We start from the raw sequence: 22,343 nt of genomic DNA on the forward strand, positions 1-22,343 counted from the left end.
ATAGTTAAAAATTAAAAATAATATTATTTTAAAACGAATGTGCTAAAGTTTTAATTTTTGTTTACTTTTTGGTTAATGTTTATTTTTTTAATAAAACAAAGTTATTGATTTTATGTTTGAATTCTATGATGCTACCTAAAATAGAGGGTTAAAATTGCATTATTTTTTAAATATAAATAAAATTAGGTCTTTAATGATAATGTGGAATTTATAAAAAGTAAAATTTGTTTAATTTTATTTCCCAGTAATCTAAAAATTTATATTTAACTTATAGGAGAAGAATTTTTATTAAAATTTTTATTTAACAACTTTACATTTACCTAAACTATTAAATAGTTAAGTTATTGATTGAATTATTTAAAATTTTTTTAAATTTTGTAACTACTTATTTAAGCGTTTGACGTTAATCTAATTCTAAAAGCTACAAGTTATCTTTCCTTGCTGGAGCATAATTTTCAGTGCCAGCTGATTATTTGACATTGTACTGACAGTCCTTTTATGAAAAAAATTATACTAACTTGATAAGTTGATTTTAAACACACGTAAGCTTTATTAGTTTATGTTATGTTGATTAAGCTTTGTAAATGGAATCTATGTATTTTGAACTTTACTGTTCTATCTATAAATTTTTTGTTTGTTAAATCAATAGCCTTTAAAAATTTTTTTTGCAATTTTATGAAATTTCGTACAACACTTTCTGTGTTTAACTCGTTAAAAAGTTTAAACAACACTTTATTACAACATCGATTGCGGAAGTATAATGAAAAATGAAATTAAATGATAAATTAATAACCAAGTCAAAGTCATAATACGAAGATTAATTACGAAGTTCCTGAAGTTAATCGGAAATTTACTGTTTAACCCTTAGATATGGATTTAAATGACTAGAATGAACATTGTTATAGTAGTTTAATACAAAACCTAAATTAATTATAATAGTTTACATAACAATACCTATATAGTTCCGATGCGTGAATATAAAAACTTGGATGATTAATTAACGTGAATTTGGTAGCTATGTTTTATGTAAAAACTTTACATATAACATATGTGAAAATCCTACTTGTAAAACAATTTACAAAGCGTTGATTTTTAAAATTGCCACTTGTACGAAAAAAATTAAAAAGTGCAACAAACAAAAAAAGTTTTTTTTGTGTAAAAAAACTAAAAAAAGTTATATGACTAAATTGATGTTTTACACAATATAAGGCATATTTCAATATCTGTTAAAACAAGGTTTATTGCAACAATAAAAATACCAAATGTATATCATTTCTATTAAATAAAGCTTAATGGACTGGGCCTGTTTTTTATCTCTTTAAATAAAAAAGTTTTGGTGCGCGAGTAAAATAGCATTGGTTTAAGTAATTTGCCAAACTTAAAATTTTATTAAACAAACACTTATTAATTAATAATTAGTGATTTTCAGTTATATAAAATATGTCTCTATATTATAGTAAACAACATACTAAATTTTCAGAATTCTACTTGACTTATTCAACAACAAAAGTTACTTTAAAAATCGCTTAATTATTTTTATATATAGCCCTAAGGTAAACTAATATTTATTATCTACATAAAGTAAATTACAAAGTCAAATTAGATTTATTTAAGAAATAAATTATGGTTCGAAATCGGTTTAACCATTTTAAAAACCTAAATCTATATAATAAAAAATATGCATAAAACATAACTCAACTAAAACAAGTAGAAACCAAAATAAAAAAAATAAAAAACAAAAAAGATGAAGGAATATATGAATATTTTTTATATATTTTTCTCCCCCTCCTTTCTACCATTTTTCTTATTGTCATTCAGCAACCTTCTTCATTAGACTTTTGCTTAAAATTGCCATAACAAGAATACTTATAATTAAGAAATACGTTTTAATATCTAAGATTTTGAACCATAATAAGTATAATGACAACAACATTATGTTTCAAAATCAAAACAAAATTTGTAAAAATAATGGAAAGACCGGGAGTGCGGAAAGCACTAAAATACGAAGAAAAGACGGTCATTTTAGTAAAACTACACAATTGAAAACAAAAAAAGGAAAAAATACACGAGTATTTTTTAATGTGTAAAAGCAAATAAAATGTGCAACATAGTTTTTTATTTTTATTTATTTATTTTTTTTTTCATTTTTAGTTCCTTCATTTTTATTCCTAAAATGCCGCGTCGCCAATGGCGGTAGATCTAAATTCTAAAACACTGTCACTGTCTTTGTCTAACAGTTCCAATTACTTTATTTTTTACACAAAATTTGAGCAAGTTTGACAAAATGGATTTTGAACGAGATATTGATACTTCTGAAGTTGATGCAATAAAAATTAAATCAACCTGCCCCCCCACAGTAAATGATTTTGTTATTGTTAAACCCATCAGTCAAGGTGCTTTTGGCCATGTTTACATCGGAAAACGAATATCAGACAAGCACATTTATGCTATTAAGGTAAACTTTGAATACTTTATATATATTTATTAAATTACATTTTGTTTGTGTATCCCTTGAACTTGCTTTGCAATTATGTTTGTATGAGATTTGGTTGGTTGTCTGTGAAAACGTACTTAACGACCTGACGGTCAGACGCCGACGGGACCTATAAACTATACAGGATTGAATTGCTCATGTATGTTAAATGAACCAAATGGATTAAATGGTTATCGAATGGACCGAATAGACCAAATGGATTGCATGTTTATTCTGAATGGGTAAAGGTTGGGGTTATTTATGCGATCTTTTTATTTCATTTTATAACCCATTGATATATTTTTGATTCATTCAATCCATTTGGTTCATTCGATAATCATTTGATATACATTTGATCCATTCGATCCTGTATTGGAGGTACCACAGACTTAAGTAAGATCTAATTGTTACACACAAGACAATCTGACAATGTTTACTTATACATGTACTATTTTAATTTAATAATATTTAAACAAGTTTATCTTTTGTCAACATTTTTTTTAAAAACATTATATACATAATTTTGGTAACTTTGTAGGTTTAAAATTCCTCATTGTTTACGTTACAAATAATATTTTATACAAAACAGAGTGTTAAAATATTACAATATTAATACTGCGCTCAGAAGAAATTTAGAAAATTTAAAACCTATCAAATGTCTTTAATATATAATTATACAGATTATGTAGATAAATTGCTAAATAAGGATAATAGTAGGACTTATGGTAATAAAGTTATACATTTTAGAGACCCCTCCCTTAAAAGTTATTATAAAACTAAATATATTAAGGTATCATATTTTTAAATTTATTTAAATGTATTGTTTAACACTTAGTATTTTATTTCTATCATTTAGGGTAACTAAGACTGACATTTTTATTATTTTTTTTTAATTATTTGCCGGGTAAATTTTATTTATTATATAACTAATCCTAATTTTTAAAACCTATTTTAACTTTTTTTAGGTAATGAAAAAGAGTAAAATGATTCGCAAAAACATGACCCAAAATGTGTTATCTGAAAGAAAAGCATTAGCACTTAGCAAAAGTCCCTTTATTGTACATTTATACTATTCATTGGAAACTGCTATAGATATATATCTTGTAAGTATAGTGTGTTGTTACAAATCAGGTGTTTTACCAAAATATGAGCAAATTGCAATAAACTTTTATTTTTTTTGCTCCATTTCATTATTACATTGTAATTTTTGTTTCATTTTAAGTTATGTTAGGAAAAGCCTTTTAAATTTAAAAATATCAATATGTTATGTTAATGAAAAATACATCACAATTGGTAGAGTAAGAAAGTTAATAAAAAAATTAACTACTCTGTTAAATTTAGATTATGGAGTACATAATTGGAGGCGATGTTAAATCTCTTCTTTCTGTTCTTGGTTATTTTGATGAATCGATGGCGACCCTTTATGCAGCAGAGGTAACTTTAGCACTGGAGTATTTGCATAAACATGGCATCGTACACAGGTATATTTTGTTATTTTAGGGGCTTTATATAATGGTGGCATTTGTGAATTTCGCTGTGTTTTATTATAAATCTTACAAATCTTTTTATTTTTAAGTCATTAAAGTTGGGGACTAAATGTTAAATGTATAGAATAACAAGATAATTGTTAAATTATTTCACACCTTACAATTATTCATGTTAATGCAATTTTTTAATACAGAGATTTAAAACCCGACAACATGTTGGTAACGAAAAAGGGCCACATTAAACTGACTGATTTTGGTCTTTCTACTGTAGCATTAGATAGAGGTTTGTGGTTTTATTTGTTTGCATTTTTTACAGTTTATAAAATTACCATTATCTAATCATACATTATTAAAGCAAAATTTTGTTGTTTAAACAGTCTTCTAAACTTAATTCCACCAGTAAAATTGCTTCAAAAAGTTAAAGTCGTGGAGTGTAATAACTAGTAGTTAACCTTTTTAAAATAGGTTATAAGAAAATAATAAATTTTTGCAACATAGAATTGCCCTTTTATCAAAATTTAAAATCTTATTTAAAATTTTATTAAATTATTATATATATACAAAGCAATTTTAATTTATTTAATCCTACATTTATTAAGATTTAAATATGTCTGATGTTGTCAAAACTCCATCTGCAACATCAAAATTAACAAATAAAGAATACTGCAGGACACCTGGTCAAGTTCTATCCCTTATTTCTAACTTTAATTTTGTGAGTTTATTAGATTTCCTAAATTTCAAATCGTTTCAATTTTTTAATGATTAATATTGTTATATACACAAATAACATTGTTAATTTAAAATTGCTTAAAAATTGTGTTTTTTCTGCAAGTTATTTTAAATACTTATGTTCTGCAATTATAAACTATCAAACTTACAGAAAAACATTTTTTTCTTATGTCGTATAAACATAATGTTTTATGTTTTTTTAGAATTCAAGTTCCTCTGGAAATATAGCTTCCCCATTAACTGCTAGAAGAAGAAAACCATCAAGACAAGCAGGCAGAAGATTTTCCCTTGACGATTCAACTTGTAACCGTGGTTATCTTCCCACAATACATAGCCCTTTAATCTCAGACAATCAAAATTTACCCCCGGTTTGTATTTTATTTCAATATTTCATATTTTTTAATCATTTTCTAAATTTCTTGTTAAATCGAAAAATATTTTAATTGTAACCTTTTTGTTTTTGTTCTGTTTACAACGTCATATCCTTGCCAACCATAGTTTTTTAGAAAAAATATTTCTTTTTGTTAAGAAATGTTTTTTTTTGTTTTGATTTTTTTTTAATATTATAAATTATCACGAAAATACACACTTACAAACACCTTTAAAAAGGTGAATTTTAAAAGGGCAGAAATGTTTGCTTTGGAAAGTCGCCAAAAAAAACTTTTGAAATCAGTTATATATTTGGTTAATTGCAAATCTAGATTTAAATAAATCTTAAACATTATTTTAGAATTCAGATGTGCAACAATCAATGCAACACAATTTTTTTAATTTGTCGTTTTAATTATCGAACATTAGTTTTTTTTAGTTTAATTTTAGATACCAATTGTACTTTTAACTGACATAATATATTTTAAAAAATTGAAAAAAATCTTTGGTTTGTTTTATTAGGAAAGCAAACATGCTCAAAATGAACTATTTTCACCCCAAAAAGCTAAACTTAAAATAACTCCACCAGGGTCACAACAACCTGTTTCTGATGACATTACTGAAACTCCTGCCAGAATATTATTCTCTCGTGATAGAAGTAATAAAGACTTAAAAATTTGATATTTTTTATGGTATTACCTTAACCAAACATATTTGAAACAGTTATTATTTTAATTTAGCAATAGGATCCATGTCTGGTTCAATAACATCAGTTCGGGATCTTATCTCTCCACTTAATCAGTCTGGAAGACGAGCTTTACTTACTCCAAGTTCTGCAGGAATTGGAAGACTGCATAACAGATTTCAATCTAAAGATAGCATATGTAGGATATTTGTTAAATTAATGTTTATATTTATTTTTAGTTGATTTTATTTTTAAATAGTATTTTGAAATCCATTAACTAGCTAAAATGTTATATTATATGGCACAAGTAAAATGGTGGGATTGCTAATATTTAAACTAGTTTAATCTGACCAGTTTGGCCATTTGGTGAATACTAAATTTTAAAGGTCATTTGTTATTGCTTCTAACTACCAAGAAGTTAAATTACAAATTTAAGTCGGAGAATTAAATTACCAGTATATATAGATTTATTGTACAAGACAGTTTTTTATTTACTAAGTAAAATAGACACTTCCTAGTGATTATATAAACATTGGTTTAAAAGGATTAGTAATTCTTAGGCCAAACTAGTTTCATTTTGCAAAACATTACTGGCAGCGTGGTATACTAGTTGAATGCTTAGCTTTACAACATGAGGTAATAGGATCAATTTCAACAGCTGTTGTAACCGAATCCAAAACCAGTCAGTAGGTAGGTTATCATCGTCATTTTAAAAAACAGTGCAAACTGTGTAAGGCAACTTTAAACTGGGTCAGGGTAACAAATGTAACCGTGTGTTTAGGCTGTAAAGTCAACCTTTTTACTTCAAGGCCAAAGATTTGCAAAAAAAGGCTAAGGAATCTTAAGATAAAAAACAATTTTTTACTGGGTTAAATATTTCTTGTGATGTTTTTTAGATCACATGTCCCCAATTTGCTTTAGAAATTCGCTGGACTCAGATTCACATAACTCTAACAAAAATAATCATGATGGAGATACAGTTAGATCAAGAATATTCAGTGCTTTCAGCGATCATTCAATTTCCAATAACTTGCCGGAAGACAGTGTATTTGATGTTCGTATAAATTTTTTTTTAAATTGTAACTTCTATATGATGAAACTTTTAAAAAATATGTAAAAATTTAATTTATTTTTTTAATTTAAGGAGAACAATGAAACATGTAATACAAGAAAACAAAGAAGGAGATCCTCGGATGATGAAAAACATTATTTTCGAATGAGTACAAGCAATCACCTTGAATTACCATGTTGTAATAAATATTTTTAAAAACTGTCCCTTTTTTATTAAGCTTTTTATTTCATACAGCATTTGTTTTGATTTAGTGACTTCTAAATATCCTTTTCACCCATGCAAAAAAAGAAAAATTAAAACAAGTCAACATTCGGGATTAACTACAAACATTCAGTCTATAAAAATCTCACAGGTATTTCTAGTAATGTAAATTCCCAGTCAAATCTTTGTTTTACAGAAATTCATTTAATTTAAAAGGTTTAAATTTTTTGCATTCGGCTATTATAAAGTTACCATTTTTATTTTTATAAAGGAAAAAATAGAAATACCAGTTTCTCAAAATCAAAGTTTAGAATATAGTGCTCAACCATCAACAATAGGTAACAACCTTGGTAATGCAGGTGACAATAAATATTTTCAAGCTTCCAGTCTTGAAAATCAAGAGTATTTTTGTACAACAACACTTAATAACTCTGAAAACAAAAATACTAATCTTTCATCGCCATTTTCATCTCTCGATATACTTAACAGTAAATCTAATTTAAAAACAACCAAATACTTGGATCCTAATATGAGTCAAGAATCAGGTGACGCTGAAATAAATAAAAAGAAATCATTATCAAAAGACCAACAAAATCGAAGTCGATCAGTTTCATTTGAAAAGTCATTATCAGATATGGATGTTAGCTTTAAAGATCTTTCATTCGAAGAAAAGAAGTTAAAAAAATCAAATCTAGGTAAATGTTGTAAATTAAATAATAATTTTTATTAGCTATGTGGTGGTCTATAAATAATTTTATGCCTTATTTATTGTTTTATAACTTAAAATACAATACTTGTCTTAGAAACACCAGTTAGTTCACATCACTCATCTTCTGAACGTTTACAGTCTCCTGACAGGAACATAGATTCAAATCAGCAAAGTATATATAATTTAGTTATACAACCTCTGCTTACAAAAAGAAATGTAGCTTGTAAACTTAAAATTGTACTTAATATAAAGATTTTGTTACAATTTATTATTAAGAAAGATTTCACTCTTCTCCAAATGACCAACACTCATCATCTAGTTACAATGAATTAAATAACATAACACATTCAACTCCATCTCATGAACATTCTTTAGAACATATTCGTGGAAATGAAGAAGATATTATTATAGCAGGAGCACCAGCACAGTAATTAAAAAAAAAAAATTATGTAGCATTACCTTGTTAATTAATATCTAATAGTCTGCTCTATGCTATATTTCGTTATAATTATAAAAACTGTGGATTTTGAATTAGGTTTTTTTTTCGTCATTTTTTCATACCATCTTAAAGTTCATGTATTTTTATTGGAGTAGGGTGTGCTGTTTGAGCTATCATTAAATGCCAGGCTCACGGGCAAATAGTGTGGCTTTAGTTTAGCTTAATTCTGAAATATTTCAGTTTGTAGTCTGATGCCATGCTTAATACTTTAGGAAGTAAAATAACATCCATTTGCGATACAGGTGCTTGTCACTTTCTTGTAATCAGAGTCACGAAATGGAAAGAAGACTAACAAGCATGGAAAGTGGAATTATTGGATTGGACTCGACAAGGTGACATTACTAACTCGCCTAAGAAGTCACTTTGTTTTAAAGATAACACATAATCTTAAGATAGTAAATATTAATCAGCAAAACTTACACATTTAGTACCTCTCTGAAATCAAGTGAATTGTCACCTCGCCATGAACTTGTGCATTTTCATAGCAACTCTATTGATGGTAAAATTTCGCCAATCACCAAAAACCCCAAACCCGATTTCTCCAGTCATTACGATCTTAGTAAAAACGAATGCCTAGCAAAGAGCAGTCGAACTTTAAGCCCTGTTTTAGAGTTAAGTTTTAGTGATGACAGCCAAATTGCAATGTTGAAATCAGCCATGCGAAAGTCTGCGTTTAAAGCAGAAAATAGTTTATCTCTAAAATCAAGGTCGGTAAGTTGGGGTGATTTGACAAACACTGATTACCGACCCTCGTTAAATGACATTCCTGGTGGGTTCGCTCCAGATGTTAAGAGCTTAAATAACTCTTTTTCCTCTCAAGAAGATGATAAGGAACAGCAAAGTTGGATCCCACTCCCATTTACTAAGCCAAAAAAAACAGAGAATGAAATTAAAACAACATGTCCAACTAAAATTAAAAATGTAATGTAGTAATTTACCAAACAAAAATCCTTCAAATGTTTCCTAAAATAAAGTTTCGTTTTTAGAGTTTGGTTAGCGGTGCCGAATTAGATGTATCTGGTGTTGAAGACGGGATTCCTTTAACACTGATGACGTCACAAACTATACCAACCTTTTTTAGTGGAAACGTTACACCATTACGACCAACGGTTTGTAAATAAAATATTTTTAAAAAGGGGTTAAAATGTTGTTATATTATACAGTAAAAATAATAACTAGATTCTTCATAACTTTAATAATAGTACACGATTGTAATTCTGTTAAAATGTTTTTTATAAAGTATAAAATTTATAAAATAAGCAACAGTGTTACATGTTTTTGAAATTCTACTACCATTTTTTTTTGGTTTGAAACTTCCATTTGACCACCAATAAATAATACCGATTTAGTTGAAATATGTGTTTTTCAAATTTGAAAACAGATAAACACACAACAAAAGAATTATAATGTTTTTACTTGAATGCATTTTAATTTTTTTTATATTTAAAAAAATAATTGTTACAATGTAACTGCTGTTTTCAGGCTGACGTCAACGTGCAATCATGGCAACCTAAATCAGCACATCGGTTCAACACCCTTGGTCGCACACCCTTTTTGCCACAGACGCCAACTCGAGTTAATTTTCAAACCCCAAAAGCGAGTCTGCCATTCTGTACACCGAAAAGTCATTTCCGTGAAGCAGCTTTCACGACGCCCAAATTTTGTAATGTTTTAACGCCCAGGCCAACGCCGATGCGAACTCCAAAAAGTGTAAAAAGAAACATAAAAAATAACCCAATGGAGTCAAGAATTTGGGGTATTTTATCTAATTTTTAGCTTGGCAAAATAAGGGTATCAATTTAACTTGTGTTTCGTTTTTTAAATATAAAATCATTTTCAATATACCTGTATACATAATGAACTAAATTAATCTTTTATTCTTATAAGGCACGCCTGATTACTTAGCTCCTGAATTGCTGTTACATAAACCACATGGTCCATCTGTTGATTGGTGGGCTTTAGGGGTTTGTTTGTACGAATTTTTAGTTGGAATTGCACCTTACTCGGATAGTAGTTTGGAAAAAATATTTTCAAATATTTTGTGCGGAGGTAACTTTAAAACCAGTTCACTTTAAGAACTGTTTTTTATTAAAACAAAATATCTGATAAAGTTTCTTTAAGGAATAATATAAGCCACTTAAGACAGCAAAGGAGAGATATGATATCGCTATAGTATTTTAAATATAAAGCGTTTTATAAAAAATTATATTTATTTAGAAATAGAATGGCCGGAAGGAGAGGAAAGTTTATCGCCCGATGCTGTCGATCTTGTTAAAAAATTACTTAAAAAAAATCCTGACGAAAGAGCTGGTGCTAAGGGTATATACATAAAGTTTTATTGATTTAAATTAAAGCTAATATTAACTGGCACAATATTTTATTTTAACAAACTTGTTTATTTTAAAGAAATTCGAAATAATTCTTTGTTTTCGGAACTTCCTTGGGATAATTTATTGGATGTGACTCCAGAGTTTATTCCAGTTCCCGACAATGATATTGATACAGCATATTTTGACCAACGAGCTCATACTGAAAAAGCTGATTCCATAATCAACATTGGGAACGCTTAACGAAAAATAAAATTTGCGGCTGTAGCACTGTTAAATATTACATACTGTAAGTAATGCAGGCTTTAGTTTACGTACAGCAAGCAAATAAAAATGTTGAAAATATTTCTTTTTTACAAAATTGTAAGTTTTAAAAAATTTAAACACGTTAGCTTTGTAACTTTTGCCCGTCTGTTGACCATAAATAATTACTTCGTTTAACAACTACCTTTCTGTCTGCTCTTTTATTTTTTCACTTCGAAATGAATTTAGGTTAACCTGATATTTCCTTTGTGTCCTATATTTGATTTGTGCACCTAGTTATTTTGTTTTGTTGTGCAATTTATATGCAAGTTGCTCTTTTTGAACTTTTTTTTTATTGTTATAAAAGAATGCAAGAAAAATGAATTAAAACTTTATACCCATAAAATTGTTTAAATAGTTAATTAAGCAAAAGAAGCTTTGCTTTCTACATTGGTACACTGTTTTTGGTGGCATAAAATTAGAGTTTAAGCAAATCAGTTTTAATTGTTGCGATATAAGTAAAAAATTGTTAAATACCACAAACTGTTCGCATGAAATGACATTATTTTGTGCACAATAACAGTTTGCCAAGAAGGAGAAATAATTAGAATGGTTTTGTTTGATGATACAAACAAAAGGCAAAATGTATACAGCAATGTTGACTCATTTGGGACAATATAACAAATTCGATTTAAGGCGTGTTATTGCACTCTTGGCAAATTACGAAAACTATACAAGTATATCAATAACTTTAGTTAAATAAAAAAGATTGATATTATTACAGATACAGAGTTTTATCTTGGAAAAATGATAAAATATATAAACTATTTGATGTAGAAATAAAATAAATATTTTTTAAACGAAAGTACGAATAGTTTTTTATAAAACAGTGAGTGGAAACCAATTTTGCCTATGGCGATGAAGTCACAGCTAACATAACAGGGGCGAAATGTGAAGTTGTTGAAGGAATCCCCACATACTGAATAACCGTTGTTGCAGAGGAAGATGGAAACGAAGGAATTTTAGGTGCAATCTTTACTTGAGCCTTAGTCGTAGTTGCAATGTTTGGTTGCTGCGAGGGAAAGAATGTTGGTGCTACACTTACAGATTTTTTTAAAGCAGTTGATTGACTAACAGCTTGCTCAATATTTTGCTGAATAGGAGTAAACTTATTAATTTCTTTTTGCCAGTTCGGTATTTTTCTGTTGCTGTTATGACGTCTCATGTGTTTTGTTAGGTGATCACTTCTCATAAAACGCCTTTCGCAAATGGGACATGCAAATCTTTTCTCACCTGTATGAGTTCGTCTATGACGAGATAACTCATCAGATCGAGCAAAGCACTTGTCACAACCTTCCCAGTTGCACTTAAACGGTTTTTCGCCGGTATGAGTGCGCAAATGTGCTTTTAAATGACTACTTTTAAAATAGGTTTTTCCACATCGATCATAGGTACACACATGCGTTCGCCTTCTGCCCAAGTCCACAGGTTTTTGTGGAAGAGCAGGTGATGTTGCATTAATAGTAACAGGTGCTAGTGTTTGAGCTGGGGCTAGTGAGTGAAGCTTGGGCTGCAGTTTTCTTTCTTCTGCATGTGTACCATTTAAAGGCATCTGATTTTGGGAGTTCATTAAAAGTAATACAGCACTTCCAGCCTGTTGAATACTCTGTACATTGCCCATTATAACAATGGGCATGGTTTGAATATTGCTATTGCTTGTAACTGGGCGAAAATGAGAATGGTTGTTATTTAAGAATCTTATTTGTTGAACACTGGTAGCTGGTAGCTCCGTTGTTTGTGGAATAGTTGTAACTTTAATATCATTTTGTTGGAGTACAGAAGTTAATGTTTTTTCAGTAATTTGGGAATCAACTAACTTTTGGACAAATTTTCTGTTAAAACTTTCAGAGTCTTGACTTAAATCATGTTGATTAGAATCTTTTTCAATAGGTTTAATTATTTTTATAACATCCGTTTGTTCTTCATCATTGCTTGTTGGTGAAGCAACAGGCGTTAGATATATTGGTTCACTTATATCCGAAATTGATGAGTTATCATATGTAGTTCCCATACTAATTGGAGAATTAGAACGGCTTGATGAAAAATTGGGTATATACCAACTTGGAGGGGATCCTTCCTGACAACCTGAGTCATTGCGACATCGTTTTCCTTCATTGTTACAAATTTCAACACTGTGTGATCCAGTTACCGTTGTTAAAGCCCTTTTGCTAGACATCGTAACCTTTGGTTGGGCATTTGTGATATGTGTGATTGCATATTGGGTGTCGGGAGTAAGTGTTGGAGGTGGTGTATAAGGAGGAGTAACAATCTAAAATATTAATTATATATAGTTTTTATGTTATATATGTAGAAACAACAACTAATTTAAGGACTGTTGGATTATTATGTTTTGACTAAATTACCTCATTATTTTCGATTTCAGATTGCACTTTGTTTGTTTTAGCAGCTTTGTTTTTAATTGTTTCAAGGTAGGTTTGTCTGTGTAATTTCCGATATCTTAACCTAGGAGGTAAAACTGGTTTGCGCTGAGACGACGACCGGCTGGGAAAACCGCGCATTGATAGAAGTGTGTCAGCAGCCTCACAATCAGTACACCCACCACACGAAGCGCTGTTGTGGCGTGTCCTTTCTTTGGTACACTGGTTTACGAAAGAGTCCATGGAGGGAGATTTATGAAAATTGCCCTGTTAAAAAAATAATGTTAAAATATGTGCAAATAGTTTAATAACGTGTCCACGGAAACCATACGTTAATAGGCGACCGATCCCATTCGCTGTGAGCCTATCAACGCCGCCTAAATAGGGGCGTTTCTCAAATAACACAAAGCACGACAATACCACGCAGAGCAAGCGAATAGAATCACGTGCTGTTCACGCGTTCGGCGCATGTTTTCATAACCACAGTACGCCTACAGCTGAATCAAAATAATAAAGAACAAAAATGCCCACGATAGTTCTTTAGGATTCAAATACGCAAATAAAATTAAAAAGTAAAAACTATTTTAAAATGACCGTAATAACAACAACCAACAAATTACTTTAATTAAATTGTAATTGCTAGAAAAAAAATAACAGCTTTGACGTAACAGCAAATTGATAAATAAAAAAATGTACCAACCCAATTTAATTTACTAAAACACGAAATTTAAGTATTGCTAGTAATACCTAATTAATAGGTTTGTTTTTCTTCTACCACTATGTTTAAAATGCGAAATAAAAAAAGCTTACCTCATATTCGTCACTCGAATTTACTGGAGAATCTGGCAGAGACCGCATATTTTTCATATATTTGTTGATAATCCACAAAAACTTTAGAAGTTTCTTATTTTACTTAAATCTAGAAATAACACTCAAATTATAAAAGGCACGAATATAACTGCTACCTCGAAAAATGATGATTTGATATGATCAACAGGCTCGAAGCACACAAGTACCACGCACAATAACAACGCTACTACATGGGCGGATTGCTGCAGAGAACCAATCACAACTCAAGCATTGTTATACGTCATAGTATAACAGGGATGATCACGCCGGCAATGCGTGATTTCAAACAGAAAGCTCGTGCTAACCAGCATGCTTTCTTTGTGCCCTGCTTTTTAGACATTTTTCTACTAAAGTTATGTAACTATTGATTCTAAACTACAGCCCGTAGCCTGACATACAGAATCTTCATACTTAATTTTTAATTTAAGTATTAATTTTATTGAGGCAAAATATTTTTTTTTAACTTTCTTTAACTCTGGCTAGTATTTTAACCCAACTTAAAATTATGTCAATTTTTAAACACAAAGCTTGTTAAGTATGATCGCTAGCTAAGGACGACTAAAAAGAAATACGCTGTATGATAAAATTAGGTGACTCTTTGTAAATACAATAAATTTTAAAAATTCATTTTAATTGATCATCATTGGCTTAAAAATACACGCCTGTGATACCCCCTAAAAAACGCCTCTCTTGGTCCATTGTTCTAATAAATATTATTTTGGAAAATGGACTTTCAAGTATCATCCTCCCTTTTCTGACAACCATTAAAACAACTTTATTTGAAATTTAAGCTCTTAGTGGACAAAGTGCGATAGGCATTTTGACATAACATATATGTTTGAAGAATCATAATATGTATATATTTATTAAAATTAAATAAAGGACCATTAATTTAGCAAACGCAAGTTAGTTTTGGTTTTACAAGTACCAAACGATTTTGCGTTGATACTTTTTTAACTAATCTCACAGTACCAGTGACGTACCAAGATTTTAATTCAATTAAAACACCTATAATCGTGGGTTAAACTAATATTCTACATTTTTATGTTTTGTGTTAAACTAAGATGTTTTTTTATATTTAGAGCTAAGATAAAAACGATTAATTCCCAACATTTTGTGTTACGTAAGACCACGCCTCCAATCACGTGTTATATCACACGTGATTTACATTCAAAGAGCACGCAGCTATCACGCATCAAGCACGATGGTTACAATTTTCACGTTATGACTTCACACAGTAGCTTAAAAAAATTTCGTAAATATTTCGCCATAATAATAGCTTGTGAATTGACCCGCCTTATGGAATGCATTTTAATTGTCGTAATATGGTCGCAACTTGCAACAAATATATTCCAGTGATAATTTACGCAGTGATTTGTAATATTATATTTGCTTAGTATATAAATATTAATGCAGACTCTATTTTAAAAAAAAGGATCAACTGTGAACAATTTGATAAGGACTAAAAAGGTGTCCTCCCCTTAAAAAGGAGTTATTTTTATTTATAAACACGCAAAAAATGAAAACATGCATAGAGTCTACAGAACTGCGCAAAATATTAATACAAAAAACAAAAATCCAATACAAGAACTTTAGACAAGATAATATAGCAAACAAGACTTTAATATTTTATTTAAATAACTGTGTTATTAATGCTATGTTTTAACATAACATATATATTCTTGATATATTATTTAACATTGCCACATATTTTTTTTATTTTGATAAACTTACAGATTTCTTTTTGCAGCAACGACAAAGTTGGTATTAACTCTGCGTATTAAACTTTTGCATAACAAAGTAGGTAATTGACAATAAATAACTTAACAATTAAAAATTTTTATTTACTTTATAAAGTTATTTTTATAATTTAAAATAATCAGTAAACATAAAGTTTCTTACACCCAACTCAAAGCGTTTTCCAAATATTTCTTAATTATAGGAAAGGGGCAAAACATCATATAAAATTCGTTTCTTTTTGACGATGACAAAATTGGCAAGGGCAGAATTTTATGTCGAGTTAAAATAAGGTCATATTTGCCACAATTGCTTAAATTTAAAAATTAAATAAAGGTCCCACAATCTGGTTTTAATTAATAATTCTAGAATTTATTTATTGTTACTAGCCGAAAATCCGTCTTGTTGTTATCTACTACAATTTTTTTCCATTTAAAGTGTTGGTGTATTACGACTTTTTAAAATTTTTATAATTGTATATTGTGAACCACATGTTTTATTTGCATTGTGTTCAGGTTTACTTAACTCATTACGTTACACAATCCTTATTTCAAATTGTTTGGTTACATTTTAGTAAACAAAATTTTTTAATATTGTTTTTATACTCGCATCTGACATATGGCAAAAAGTCTCGAAAAAAACAATAAATAATATGTCACTAGTCACATAGCGACAACTTGCGGGAGTATAATTGAAATGTTTTAAACACGCTGATATTTTTAGTTACGATAAACAGTTTATCAAAAAAAAAAATTCCAAGAAATTTAAAAACTTTTTTAAAAATTAAATTATAGTCAAAGGAAATAGTGACGTGCTTTGCTTGTTAAAAGGTAAACTTAAAAGCTTGTGTGTTTTGCAATTTTTCTTTCTAAACTATCAGCCATTTTTTGTGCCATGTTGTTAAATGGATTATAATACCGCGGAGTTTACTTGTTAATAATATTGCCATTTTCTAACTAGCACGAAAATACCAATATTTTTAAAACAATTAAGCTGTTTTCGTGATATCGTAGTTTAAAGTTTTGCATATACATCGCTCGCAAGTCAACTGTCATCATCGTGTGTTAATATATTGGTAGATACAAACATATTTTTAACTTTCATGTGAGAGCAGTAGTTTGTTATATTTAAGACTTGTTTTAGGAAGTATTAATTTTTTATGAAGTTTATAAACAAATTTAGCAAATGGCGCATGACCCCGTATAATTTAATAATAATATTTTTCGCAGTTAACGTTAAGCTTGTAATTCAAGTTTAGTTCTTTGTCAATCCCTAATCCACCTTAGATTGACGTTAGAACTCGTTTTTATATATTTTAAAAACATATTGCAACACATACATTTAAATAATTATGTTCTTAAAAATTAAAGAAGTTCTACATAAAAAGATATACAAGATAATGCATCAATGTAACCGAGAATGTATGTTTTATTAATTCGGTAAATAAAAGGGTAAACTAATGTTACTTTGGGATAAAGTTGACAAGAAGTATACACCAATAACCATTTCCTTTCCCACGGTTATAATAAAGAACAGAAGGCAGTTGTGTGGAACAACAATAATAAAGTGGCAAGTAACAAAGAAATTAAGTAAAACAGGTATGTAATTTTTACGTTGATCGCAAATCTGTTCTAAATAATACAAAAGGGGTATTTTTCTATGCAATTATACCCGACTTTATATTAAAAAAACAATGCAATATATTTTATTATTTTTATAAACCTGGAACCTAAAAATTGGCCTTTTTATTTATTGCTATTTAGCACAAAGTTAACATAGTAAGTTTAAAAAAACAAAATACAGAAAAATCGTTATTGTTTAGTTTACGACTGAAGATGTTTGATATTTATATTTTCATTTGTTTGATTAGCAACCGACCAAGTGCTGGTAATGTTATCGTTGCAATTTAATGTGGTCCTGTTTTCCATTGAAACGGCAGAAGTGTAACTTGGCAAAATATTGCCTCCGGTTTTACAGTAAGTATTTTGTTCCTGGTGGTTGGCAAATACAGTTAGCTGTTGTAACCTGGGCTCTGGGTAATAACCAAATATAGACGACGACACCTCCATTGCGCTCTCATCCATTTGCGTTTGCTTAAATCGACCTTTTAGAGTCTGTAGATTTTGAGTTTTTGGGCTTGGTTGGTAATTAAATTCTCCAGTGCGTTCTGTCGCATATTGTTTAGGATTGTAACCAGTAGGAAGGTTATTAAAGTGTCCAAATAAATTATTTTGTAGATTAGATGCGACTGAATTGACTTGATCAAAACCTGGTTTTCTTGACACTTCTAAATCTTGACTTCGTTGACAAAAATCGTTGACGTTTTTAACATTGTCAAATAAGTTTTTAAACGGACAAACGAATCGTCTAATTGGCGGTGGGGAAGATAGAAATTCGCTTGATAAGCAAATGTAATTTTCTCTTGCTAATGACCCTTTTAAATTCGAACCCGTGGCTAAATTAATTCCATTGTGTGTTGTCTCATTATGATATGTTAAATCATGTTGCATGTCATTCTGAGAATCGTAAAATAATGACTGCATGAATATTGCTTCCGAATCGATACTACACTTCGCTTGAAAGTCAAACGGAAGTTTAATGTTTGAAGACGTTTGATTGTTCGCGTTTAACGTATTATTAAAAGAATGTAGGGCAGGGTTGGTTTTCTTAATGTATGGTGGGTTAGCTTTAAGTGAATGCGTGCTAGTTATTACAGGAAAACGATCAGGTATTAAATCTGATTGATTAACCTGAGGAATAGCAGTCGCCACTCGATAGGAGCCATTTTCTCCGCTTTGTTTTTCACAATGATTAAATTGTTTCTTGTTATCGTTTGTTTTAAAAAGCTTGTTTTTAGTAAATATATTATCATTAGGTTGTTGTTGTTGTTGTTGTTGGGGATACTGTTTAAAGTTTGTATCATATACCGGTGTCTCGGGAACATCAAGAGACAAGCACGAAAGAGATATAGATGACGATGGCGGTATGTCGCTAAAGTTACTTCTACTCCAATTCCATTGATATGAAGAAGAAGATATATTTTCCACCAAGGGTTTGTTGTTGTTGTTGTTATTGCAACTGCGATGGGGTTTATTTCTGCGGTGTAATATCGAAGCAGTATTCTGATCGGGCATACTCTTTACAGAAGACTTCCAGTTCGAATAATTCAAACGCTGCTTTTTTTCGCGCGCTCTTCGATTTTGAAACCAAATCTATCAAAATGTTACAATATTATACTGTGGCTGTAACGTTGCAAAACAAATAAATGCGCTAGTATATTTGTTATATGCCCTGTTTCAATAATAGGATAAATCATGTTTAGGAAATAATATTACCGCTTTTACGAACTCGATTGTCAGTTGATAAAAGAGATTTTAAAAAAATTAAGAATTCTCTGTAAATATTTGTAAAATATTTAGTGCAAATTTAAATAGTCACCTTTATTTTGCCTTCTGGAACGTTTATATTGCGAGCAAGATTTTGTCGTGCTTGTGGAGTCGGGTATGGGTTAACAGCAAATGTATTTTCTAATTCTGCTACCTGCATGATAATGTATATAATTTTGTATAACATAAAGCAATTACCCAAATTTCTTAATACTTTAGCATTTTAAATCAATAAGTTATAAAATATTTTAAGATAAAACGCCCATTATTTTTATTTTTTCTTGTATTGATTTGTTGAATTCTTTCAAATTTATTCGGATCATCGCTTTTATTGCCCTTCAAAAAAATCTTAGACCCGTAAACAATAAGAGATTTGTAAAGGACCATGAAAGAAATGAGACATGAAGCCGTAAAAAAGTAATAAGAACAATAAGTATATCCATTATCGGGATCATAAAAAATAATGATTTACAAAATGATTGTCGAATCAATGGAGCATTAGTGTAAAAATATAAATACTTATATACTCCAATCATTAAATTAAAAACTAACTTGGTCATCAGAATATGTTGTTCTTCCCCTGTTTCCATTTCTTGAGGTTGTCACGCTATCAAAATGTTTGATTGTAACGGCCAATTCAGGCCACCTTTCTAAAGTCATATTATTAAATAAGTTATAATCAGCCTAAGCAATTAATAAACTTCAGATTAGTTAATAAACGCATACCCAACGACTTGAAAATATATTTAAAAAAAAAAAAAAAATTTACCTGCAGTATACCCTCGATAAAATTCAAAACCAGAATAGGAAGAATTAGTTAAAGCTGAGGTTCTCTGCGCAAAGGATGGTGTCTGTAGGGGAATTCTATAATTTGTACAAAAATCGATCAATATTATTAAAAAATTAAATTATTCGTTCATCGAAAAAGATAAAAATGATTTAACATTTTTGTAGTAATTTTTACACTTAAATAAACACAAACGGTTATTTTTAAACCTGTATTTATTTGAAGCACATGATCCAATAGTTGCTGGCATATAATTGCTTGAAAATGTATTCTCCACATCCCGCTCCCCTGACAAAATATTTTTGTTGGACCCATCTAAATATAAACAATATTTGTAGCTGCAAGAATTCTGAAAAACGTCTTCCCAACATTCACTTTATAAACACTAAACATACCAATTATAAATATTTATTTACGTATAAAATTGACCTTTCGAGTTATATGATGAAAAAAATTACCAATAATCGGTATTAAGTCTTTTTTGTCTTCTAACTTGCGAACTTTCGATTCAAAGGTGACGGCTCGTAACTGCTTGTCGTGTTTAGGCATAACTTGCATGATAAAACTCGTATATTCATTCATGTATTTTCTAAATAGTAATATTAAAACTCAAACCTGCCATAAACTTTACATTTGGCAATAAAATACTAATTTCTTGTGACCAATTATATTTATACCGTTAGGATTCAACATACATTCAATGTGGTATACGTTTTCGCCGAAATTTGTTAATTAAAAAATAAATACGATGCGTACAATCAAAACGTTTACACATTTAATTTGAACAGTTAATCGTCTCATCCCCCTATCGCTTTTAACTAAATCAGCCTTTAAATTTTATGGACGCGCAAGCGCGCAAGATCACACAAACAGTAAAACATTTGGACCGACGTTTTAAGTTAAAGGCAAGGTTGTGCAAGAAAGTTCATTTCAGCATTTGATATCTGGGTTTTATTTCAAGTTAGAATTTTTTATTTAAAGAATTTAAATTTTCATGAAAATATCTACACAACTTCAATTAAAAGAGACAACCAACAAGAAAACTGCTTGTTAAAAATAAGTTGGATGTTTTAACAAAATCTTTAAATAAAAGAAGTTAATCGGTAACTTAGGATCAAGACGCAGCAATGAGATTTGTTTGTTAAATATATCTTAAATCATTTCTCGTCTTTGAATATTTCTCCGATTATAAAATTTAGTAATCGTTATTACTATACAAAAAAGTTAAATACGGTATTGTAACTTTAGCAGTGGTATAAATATTTATTACTTGATCGATTAGTGACAAGCTTATTGCTTTTGGCCCAATTAGCCTTTCGAAATGCAACGTAAGTTTATTGTTCTTTTAGATAAAGATTGGCATTGTAATTGCATAAATTAAATAAACACCGATAAAATTAATTTAAAGTATTTAAGTTCATTGTCTTAACGTGTATTTTATTACAAGTGGTTATAGGCATAGAAAAATCATTAAGATTATTATTTCTTAAAAGTTTGCAACGTTCTGACCTACATAATGTTAACAAATTTGTCAAAATTTATCAAAGGTATATTTCAAGATATCGCCTTTGAAGTTTCAAATAATTTAAGACCGACAGTTTAGTTTGCAGCTGGATATTGTTATACAGCTTTTAATACCGGCAGCGTGGTGTAGGGGTCAAAACACTTTGCACAAATCCTGCAAGGGCCATTGTGACGTGTCTGCGTGCCCATAACTACAATTTAAATGGTTTATTAACTGCAAAAAAAGTTCTTGATTTTTGTTATTGAAGTAAAAGCAATGTTATGACAATGTTTAATTTTAAGTTATTTATCGTTTATCTTAAATTGTTCATAAATTTAAAGGGGAACTCAATTGAATAATACGGATAGCTAATATATTTATTTAAAACTAGTGGACCCGCCACACTTCGTGTGGCACTTATGTTGTACAGTTATCTATTAAGACCAGTCCAATTTTACCACGGCCTATATAAAATATTCTTTTTGGAAAATTGCTCTTATTAGTCCCCCTTATATACTAATAATTTTTTTATTCTAAAATTTGATTAAAAATAAATTTGCCCCTATTTAAATTTAACGCACACGTCGTCACTAGTCGAACGTGGCCTGCTTTCAACTGGTAAAAGTCTGCTTTAAATAATTTTAAATGTTTAAAAAATGCGTTTTTTGCTATCTTTATTTAATGAACTATTTAAACCCGAAAGTACTAAAAAAGATTTTGTTTTAAAAAAGCACGATTAAAACCGATTACAATTTAAATGAGATACAGTTAAAACGAAACAAAAGGAGCAATTCTTTATAAAAAATAATTTAAATAAACACCGCTTATCATAAATAAAAGGATTTTAA

The 22,343-nt window shown here is 29.4% G+C and overlaps 2 protein-coding genes across 2 annotated transcripts; one reads left to right on the forward strand and one right to left on the reverse strand.

Moving 5' to 3' along the window:
* Positions 1-2,280: 2,280 nt before the first annotated feature.
* LOC145749370 (serine/threonine-protein kinase greatwall-like) lies at positions 2,281-11,188 on the forward strand. Its single transcript, XM_082565119.1, has 21 exons — positions 2,281-2,455; positions 3,439-3,576; positions 3,815-3,954; positions 4,155-4,243; positions 4,560-4,672; positions 4,893-5,057; positions 5,581-5,716; positions 5,799-5,942; positions 6,640-6,797; positions 6,888-6,993; positions 7,067-7,167; positions 7,288-7,711; positions 7,820-7,897; positions 8,002-8,152; positions 8,467-8,556; positions 8,653-9,145; positions 9,211-9,333; positions 9,707-9,980; positions 10,112-10,273; positions 10,442-10,543; positions 10,631-11,188. Exons 1-21 carry the CDS (start codon positions 2,285-2,287, stop codon positions 10,792-10,794), a joined length of 3,522 nt encoding a protein of 1,173 aa, XP_082421245.1. The 5' UTR covers positions 2,281-2,284; the 3' UTR covers positions 10,795-11,188.
* LOC145749372 (uncharacterized) lies at positions 11,129-14,230 on the reverse strand. Its single transcript, XM_082565120.1, has 3 exons — positions 14,043-14,230; positions 13,218-13,499; positions 11,129-13,123 (listed from the first exon to the last, which is right to left on the reverse strand). Exons 1-3 carry the CDS (start codon positions 14,097-14,099, stop codon positions 11,705-11,707), a joined length of 1,758 nt encoding a protein of 585 aa, XP_082421246.1. The 5' UTR covers positions 14,100-14,230; the 3' UTR covers positions 11,129-11,704.
* Positions 14,231-22,343: the final 8,113 nt, after the last annotated feature.

Source organism: Corella eumyota, chromosome 4 (genome assembly GCF_963082875.1).
Source record: "Corella eumyota chromosome 4, kaCorEumy4.1, whole genome shotgun sequence".
In the NCBI taxonomy this organism is placed as follows: domain Eukaryota; kingdom Metazoa; phylum Chordata; class Ascidiacea; order Phlebobranchia; family Corellidae; genus Corella; species Corella eumyota.

Bases quoted from the DNA above. Each gene is read 5' to 3' on its own strand.
- LOC145749370 (XM_082565119.1), top strand. From the start codon at position 2,285: ATGGATTTTGAACGAGATATTGATACTTCTGAAGTTGATGCAATAAAA. The intron at 5,943-6,639 runs GTAGGATATTTG...GATGTTTTTTAG, and splicing joins TCAATCTAAAGATAGCATAT to ATCACATGTCCCCAATTTGC. The intron at 7,898-8,001 runs GTATATATAATT...TTTATTATTAAG, and splicing joins CATAGATTCAAATCAGCAAA to AAAGATTTCACTCTTCTCCA.
- LOC145749372 (XM_082565120.1), bottom strand. From the start codon at position 14,099: ATGAAAAATATGCGGTCTCTGCCAGATTCTCCAGTAAATTCGAGTGAC. The intron at 13,500-14,042 runs GTAAGCTTTTTT...TTTTTTTAACAG, and splicing joins ATTCGAGTGACGAATATGAG to GGCAATTTTCATAAATCTCC. The intron at 13,124-13,217 runs GTAATTTAGTCA...TTAATATTTTAG, and splicing joins CTGAAATCGAAAATAATGAG to ATTGTTACTCCTCCTTATAC.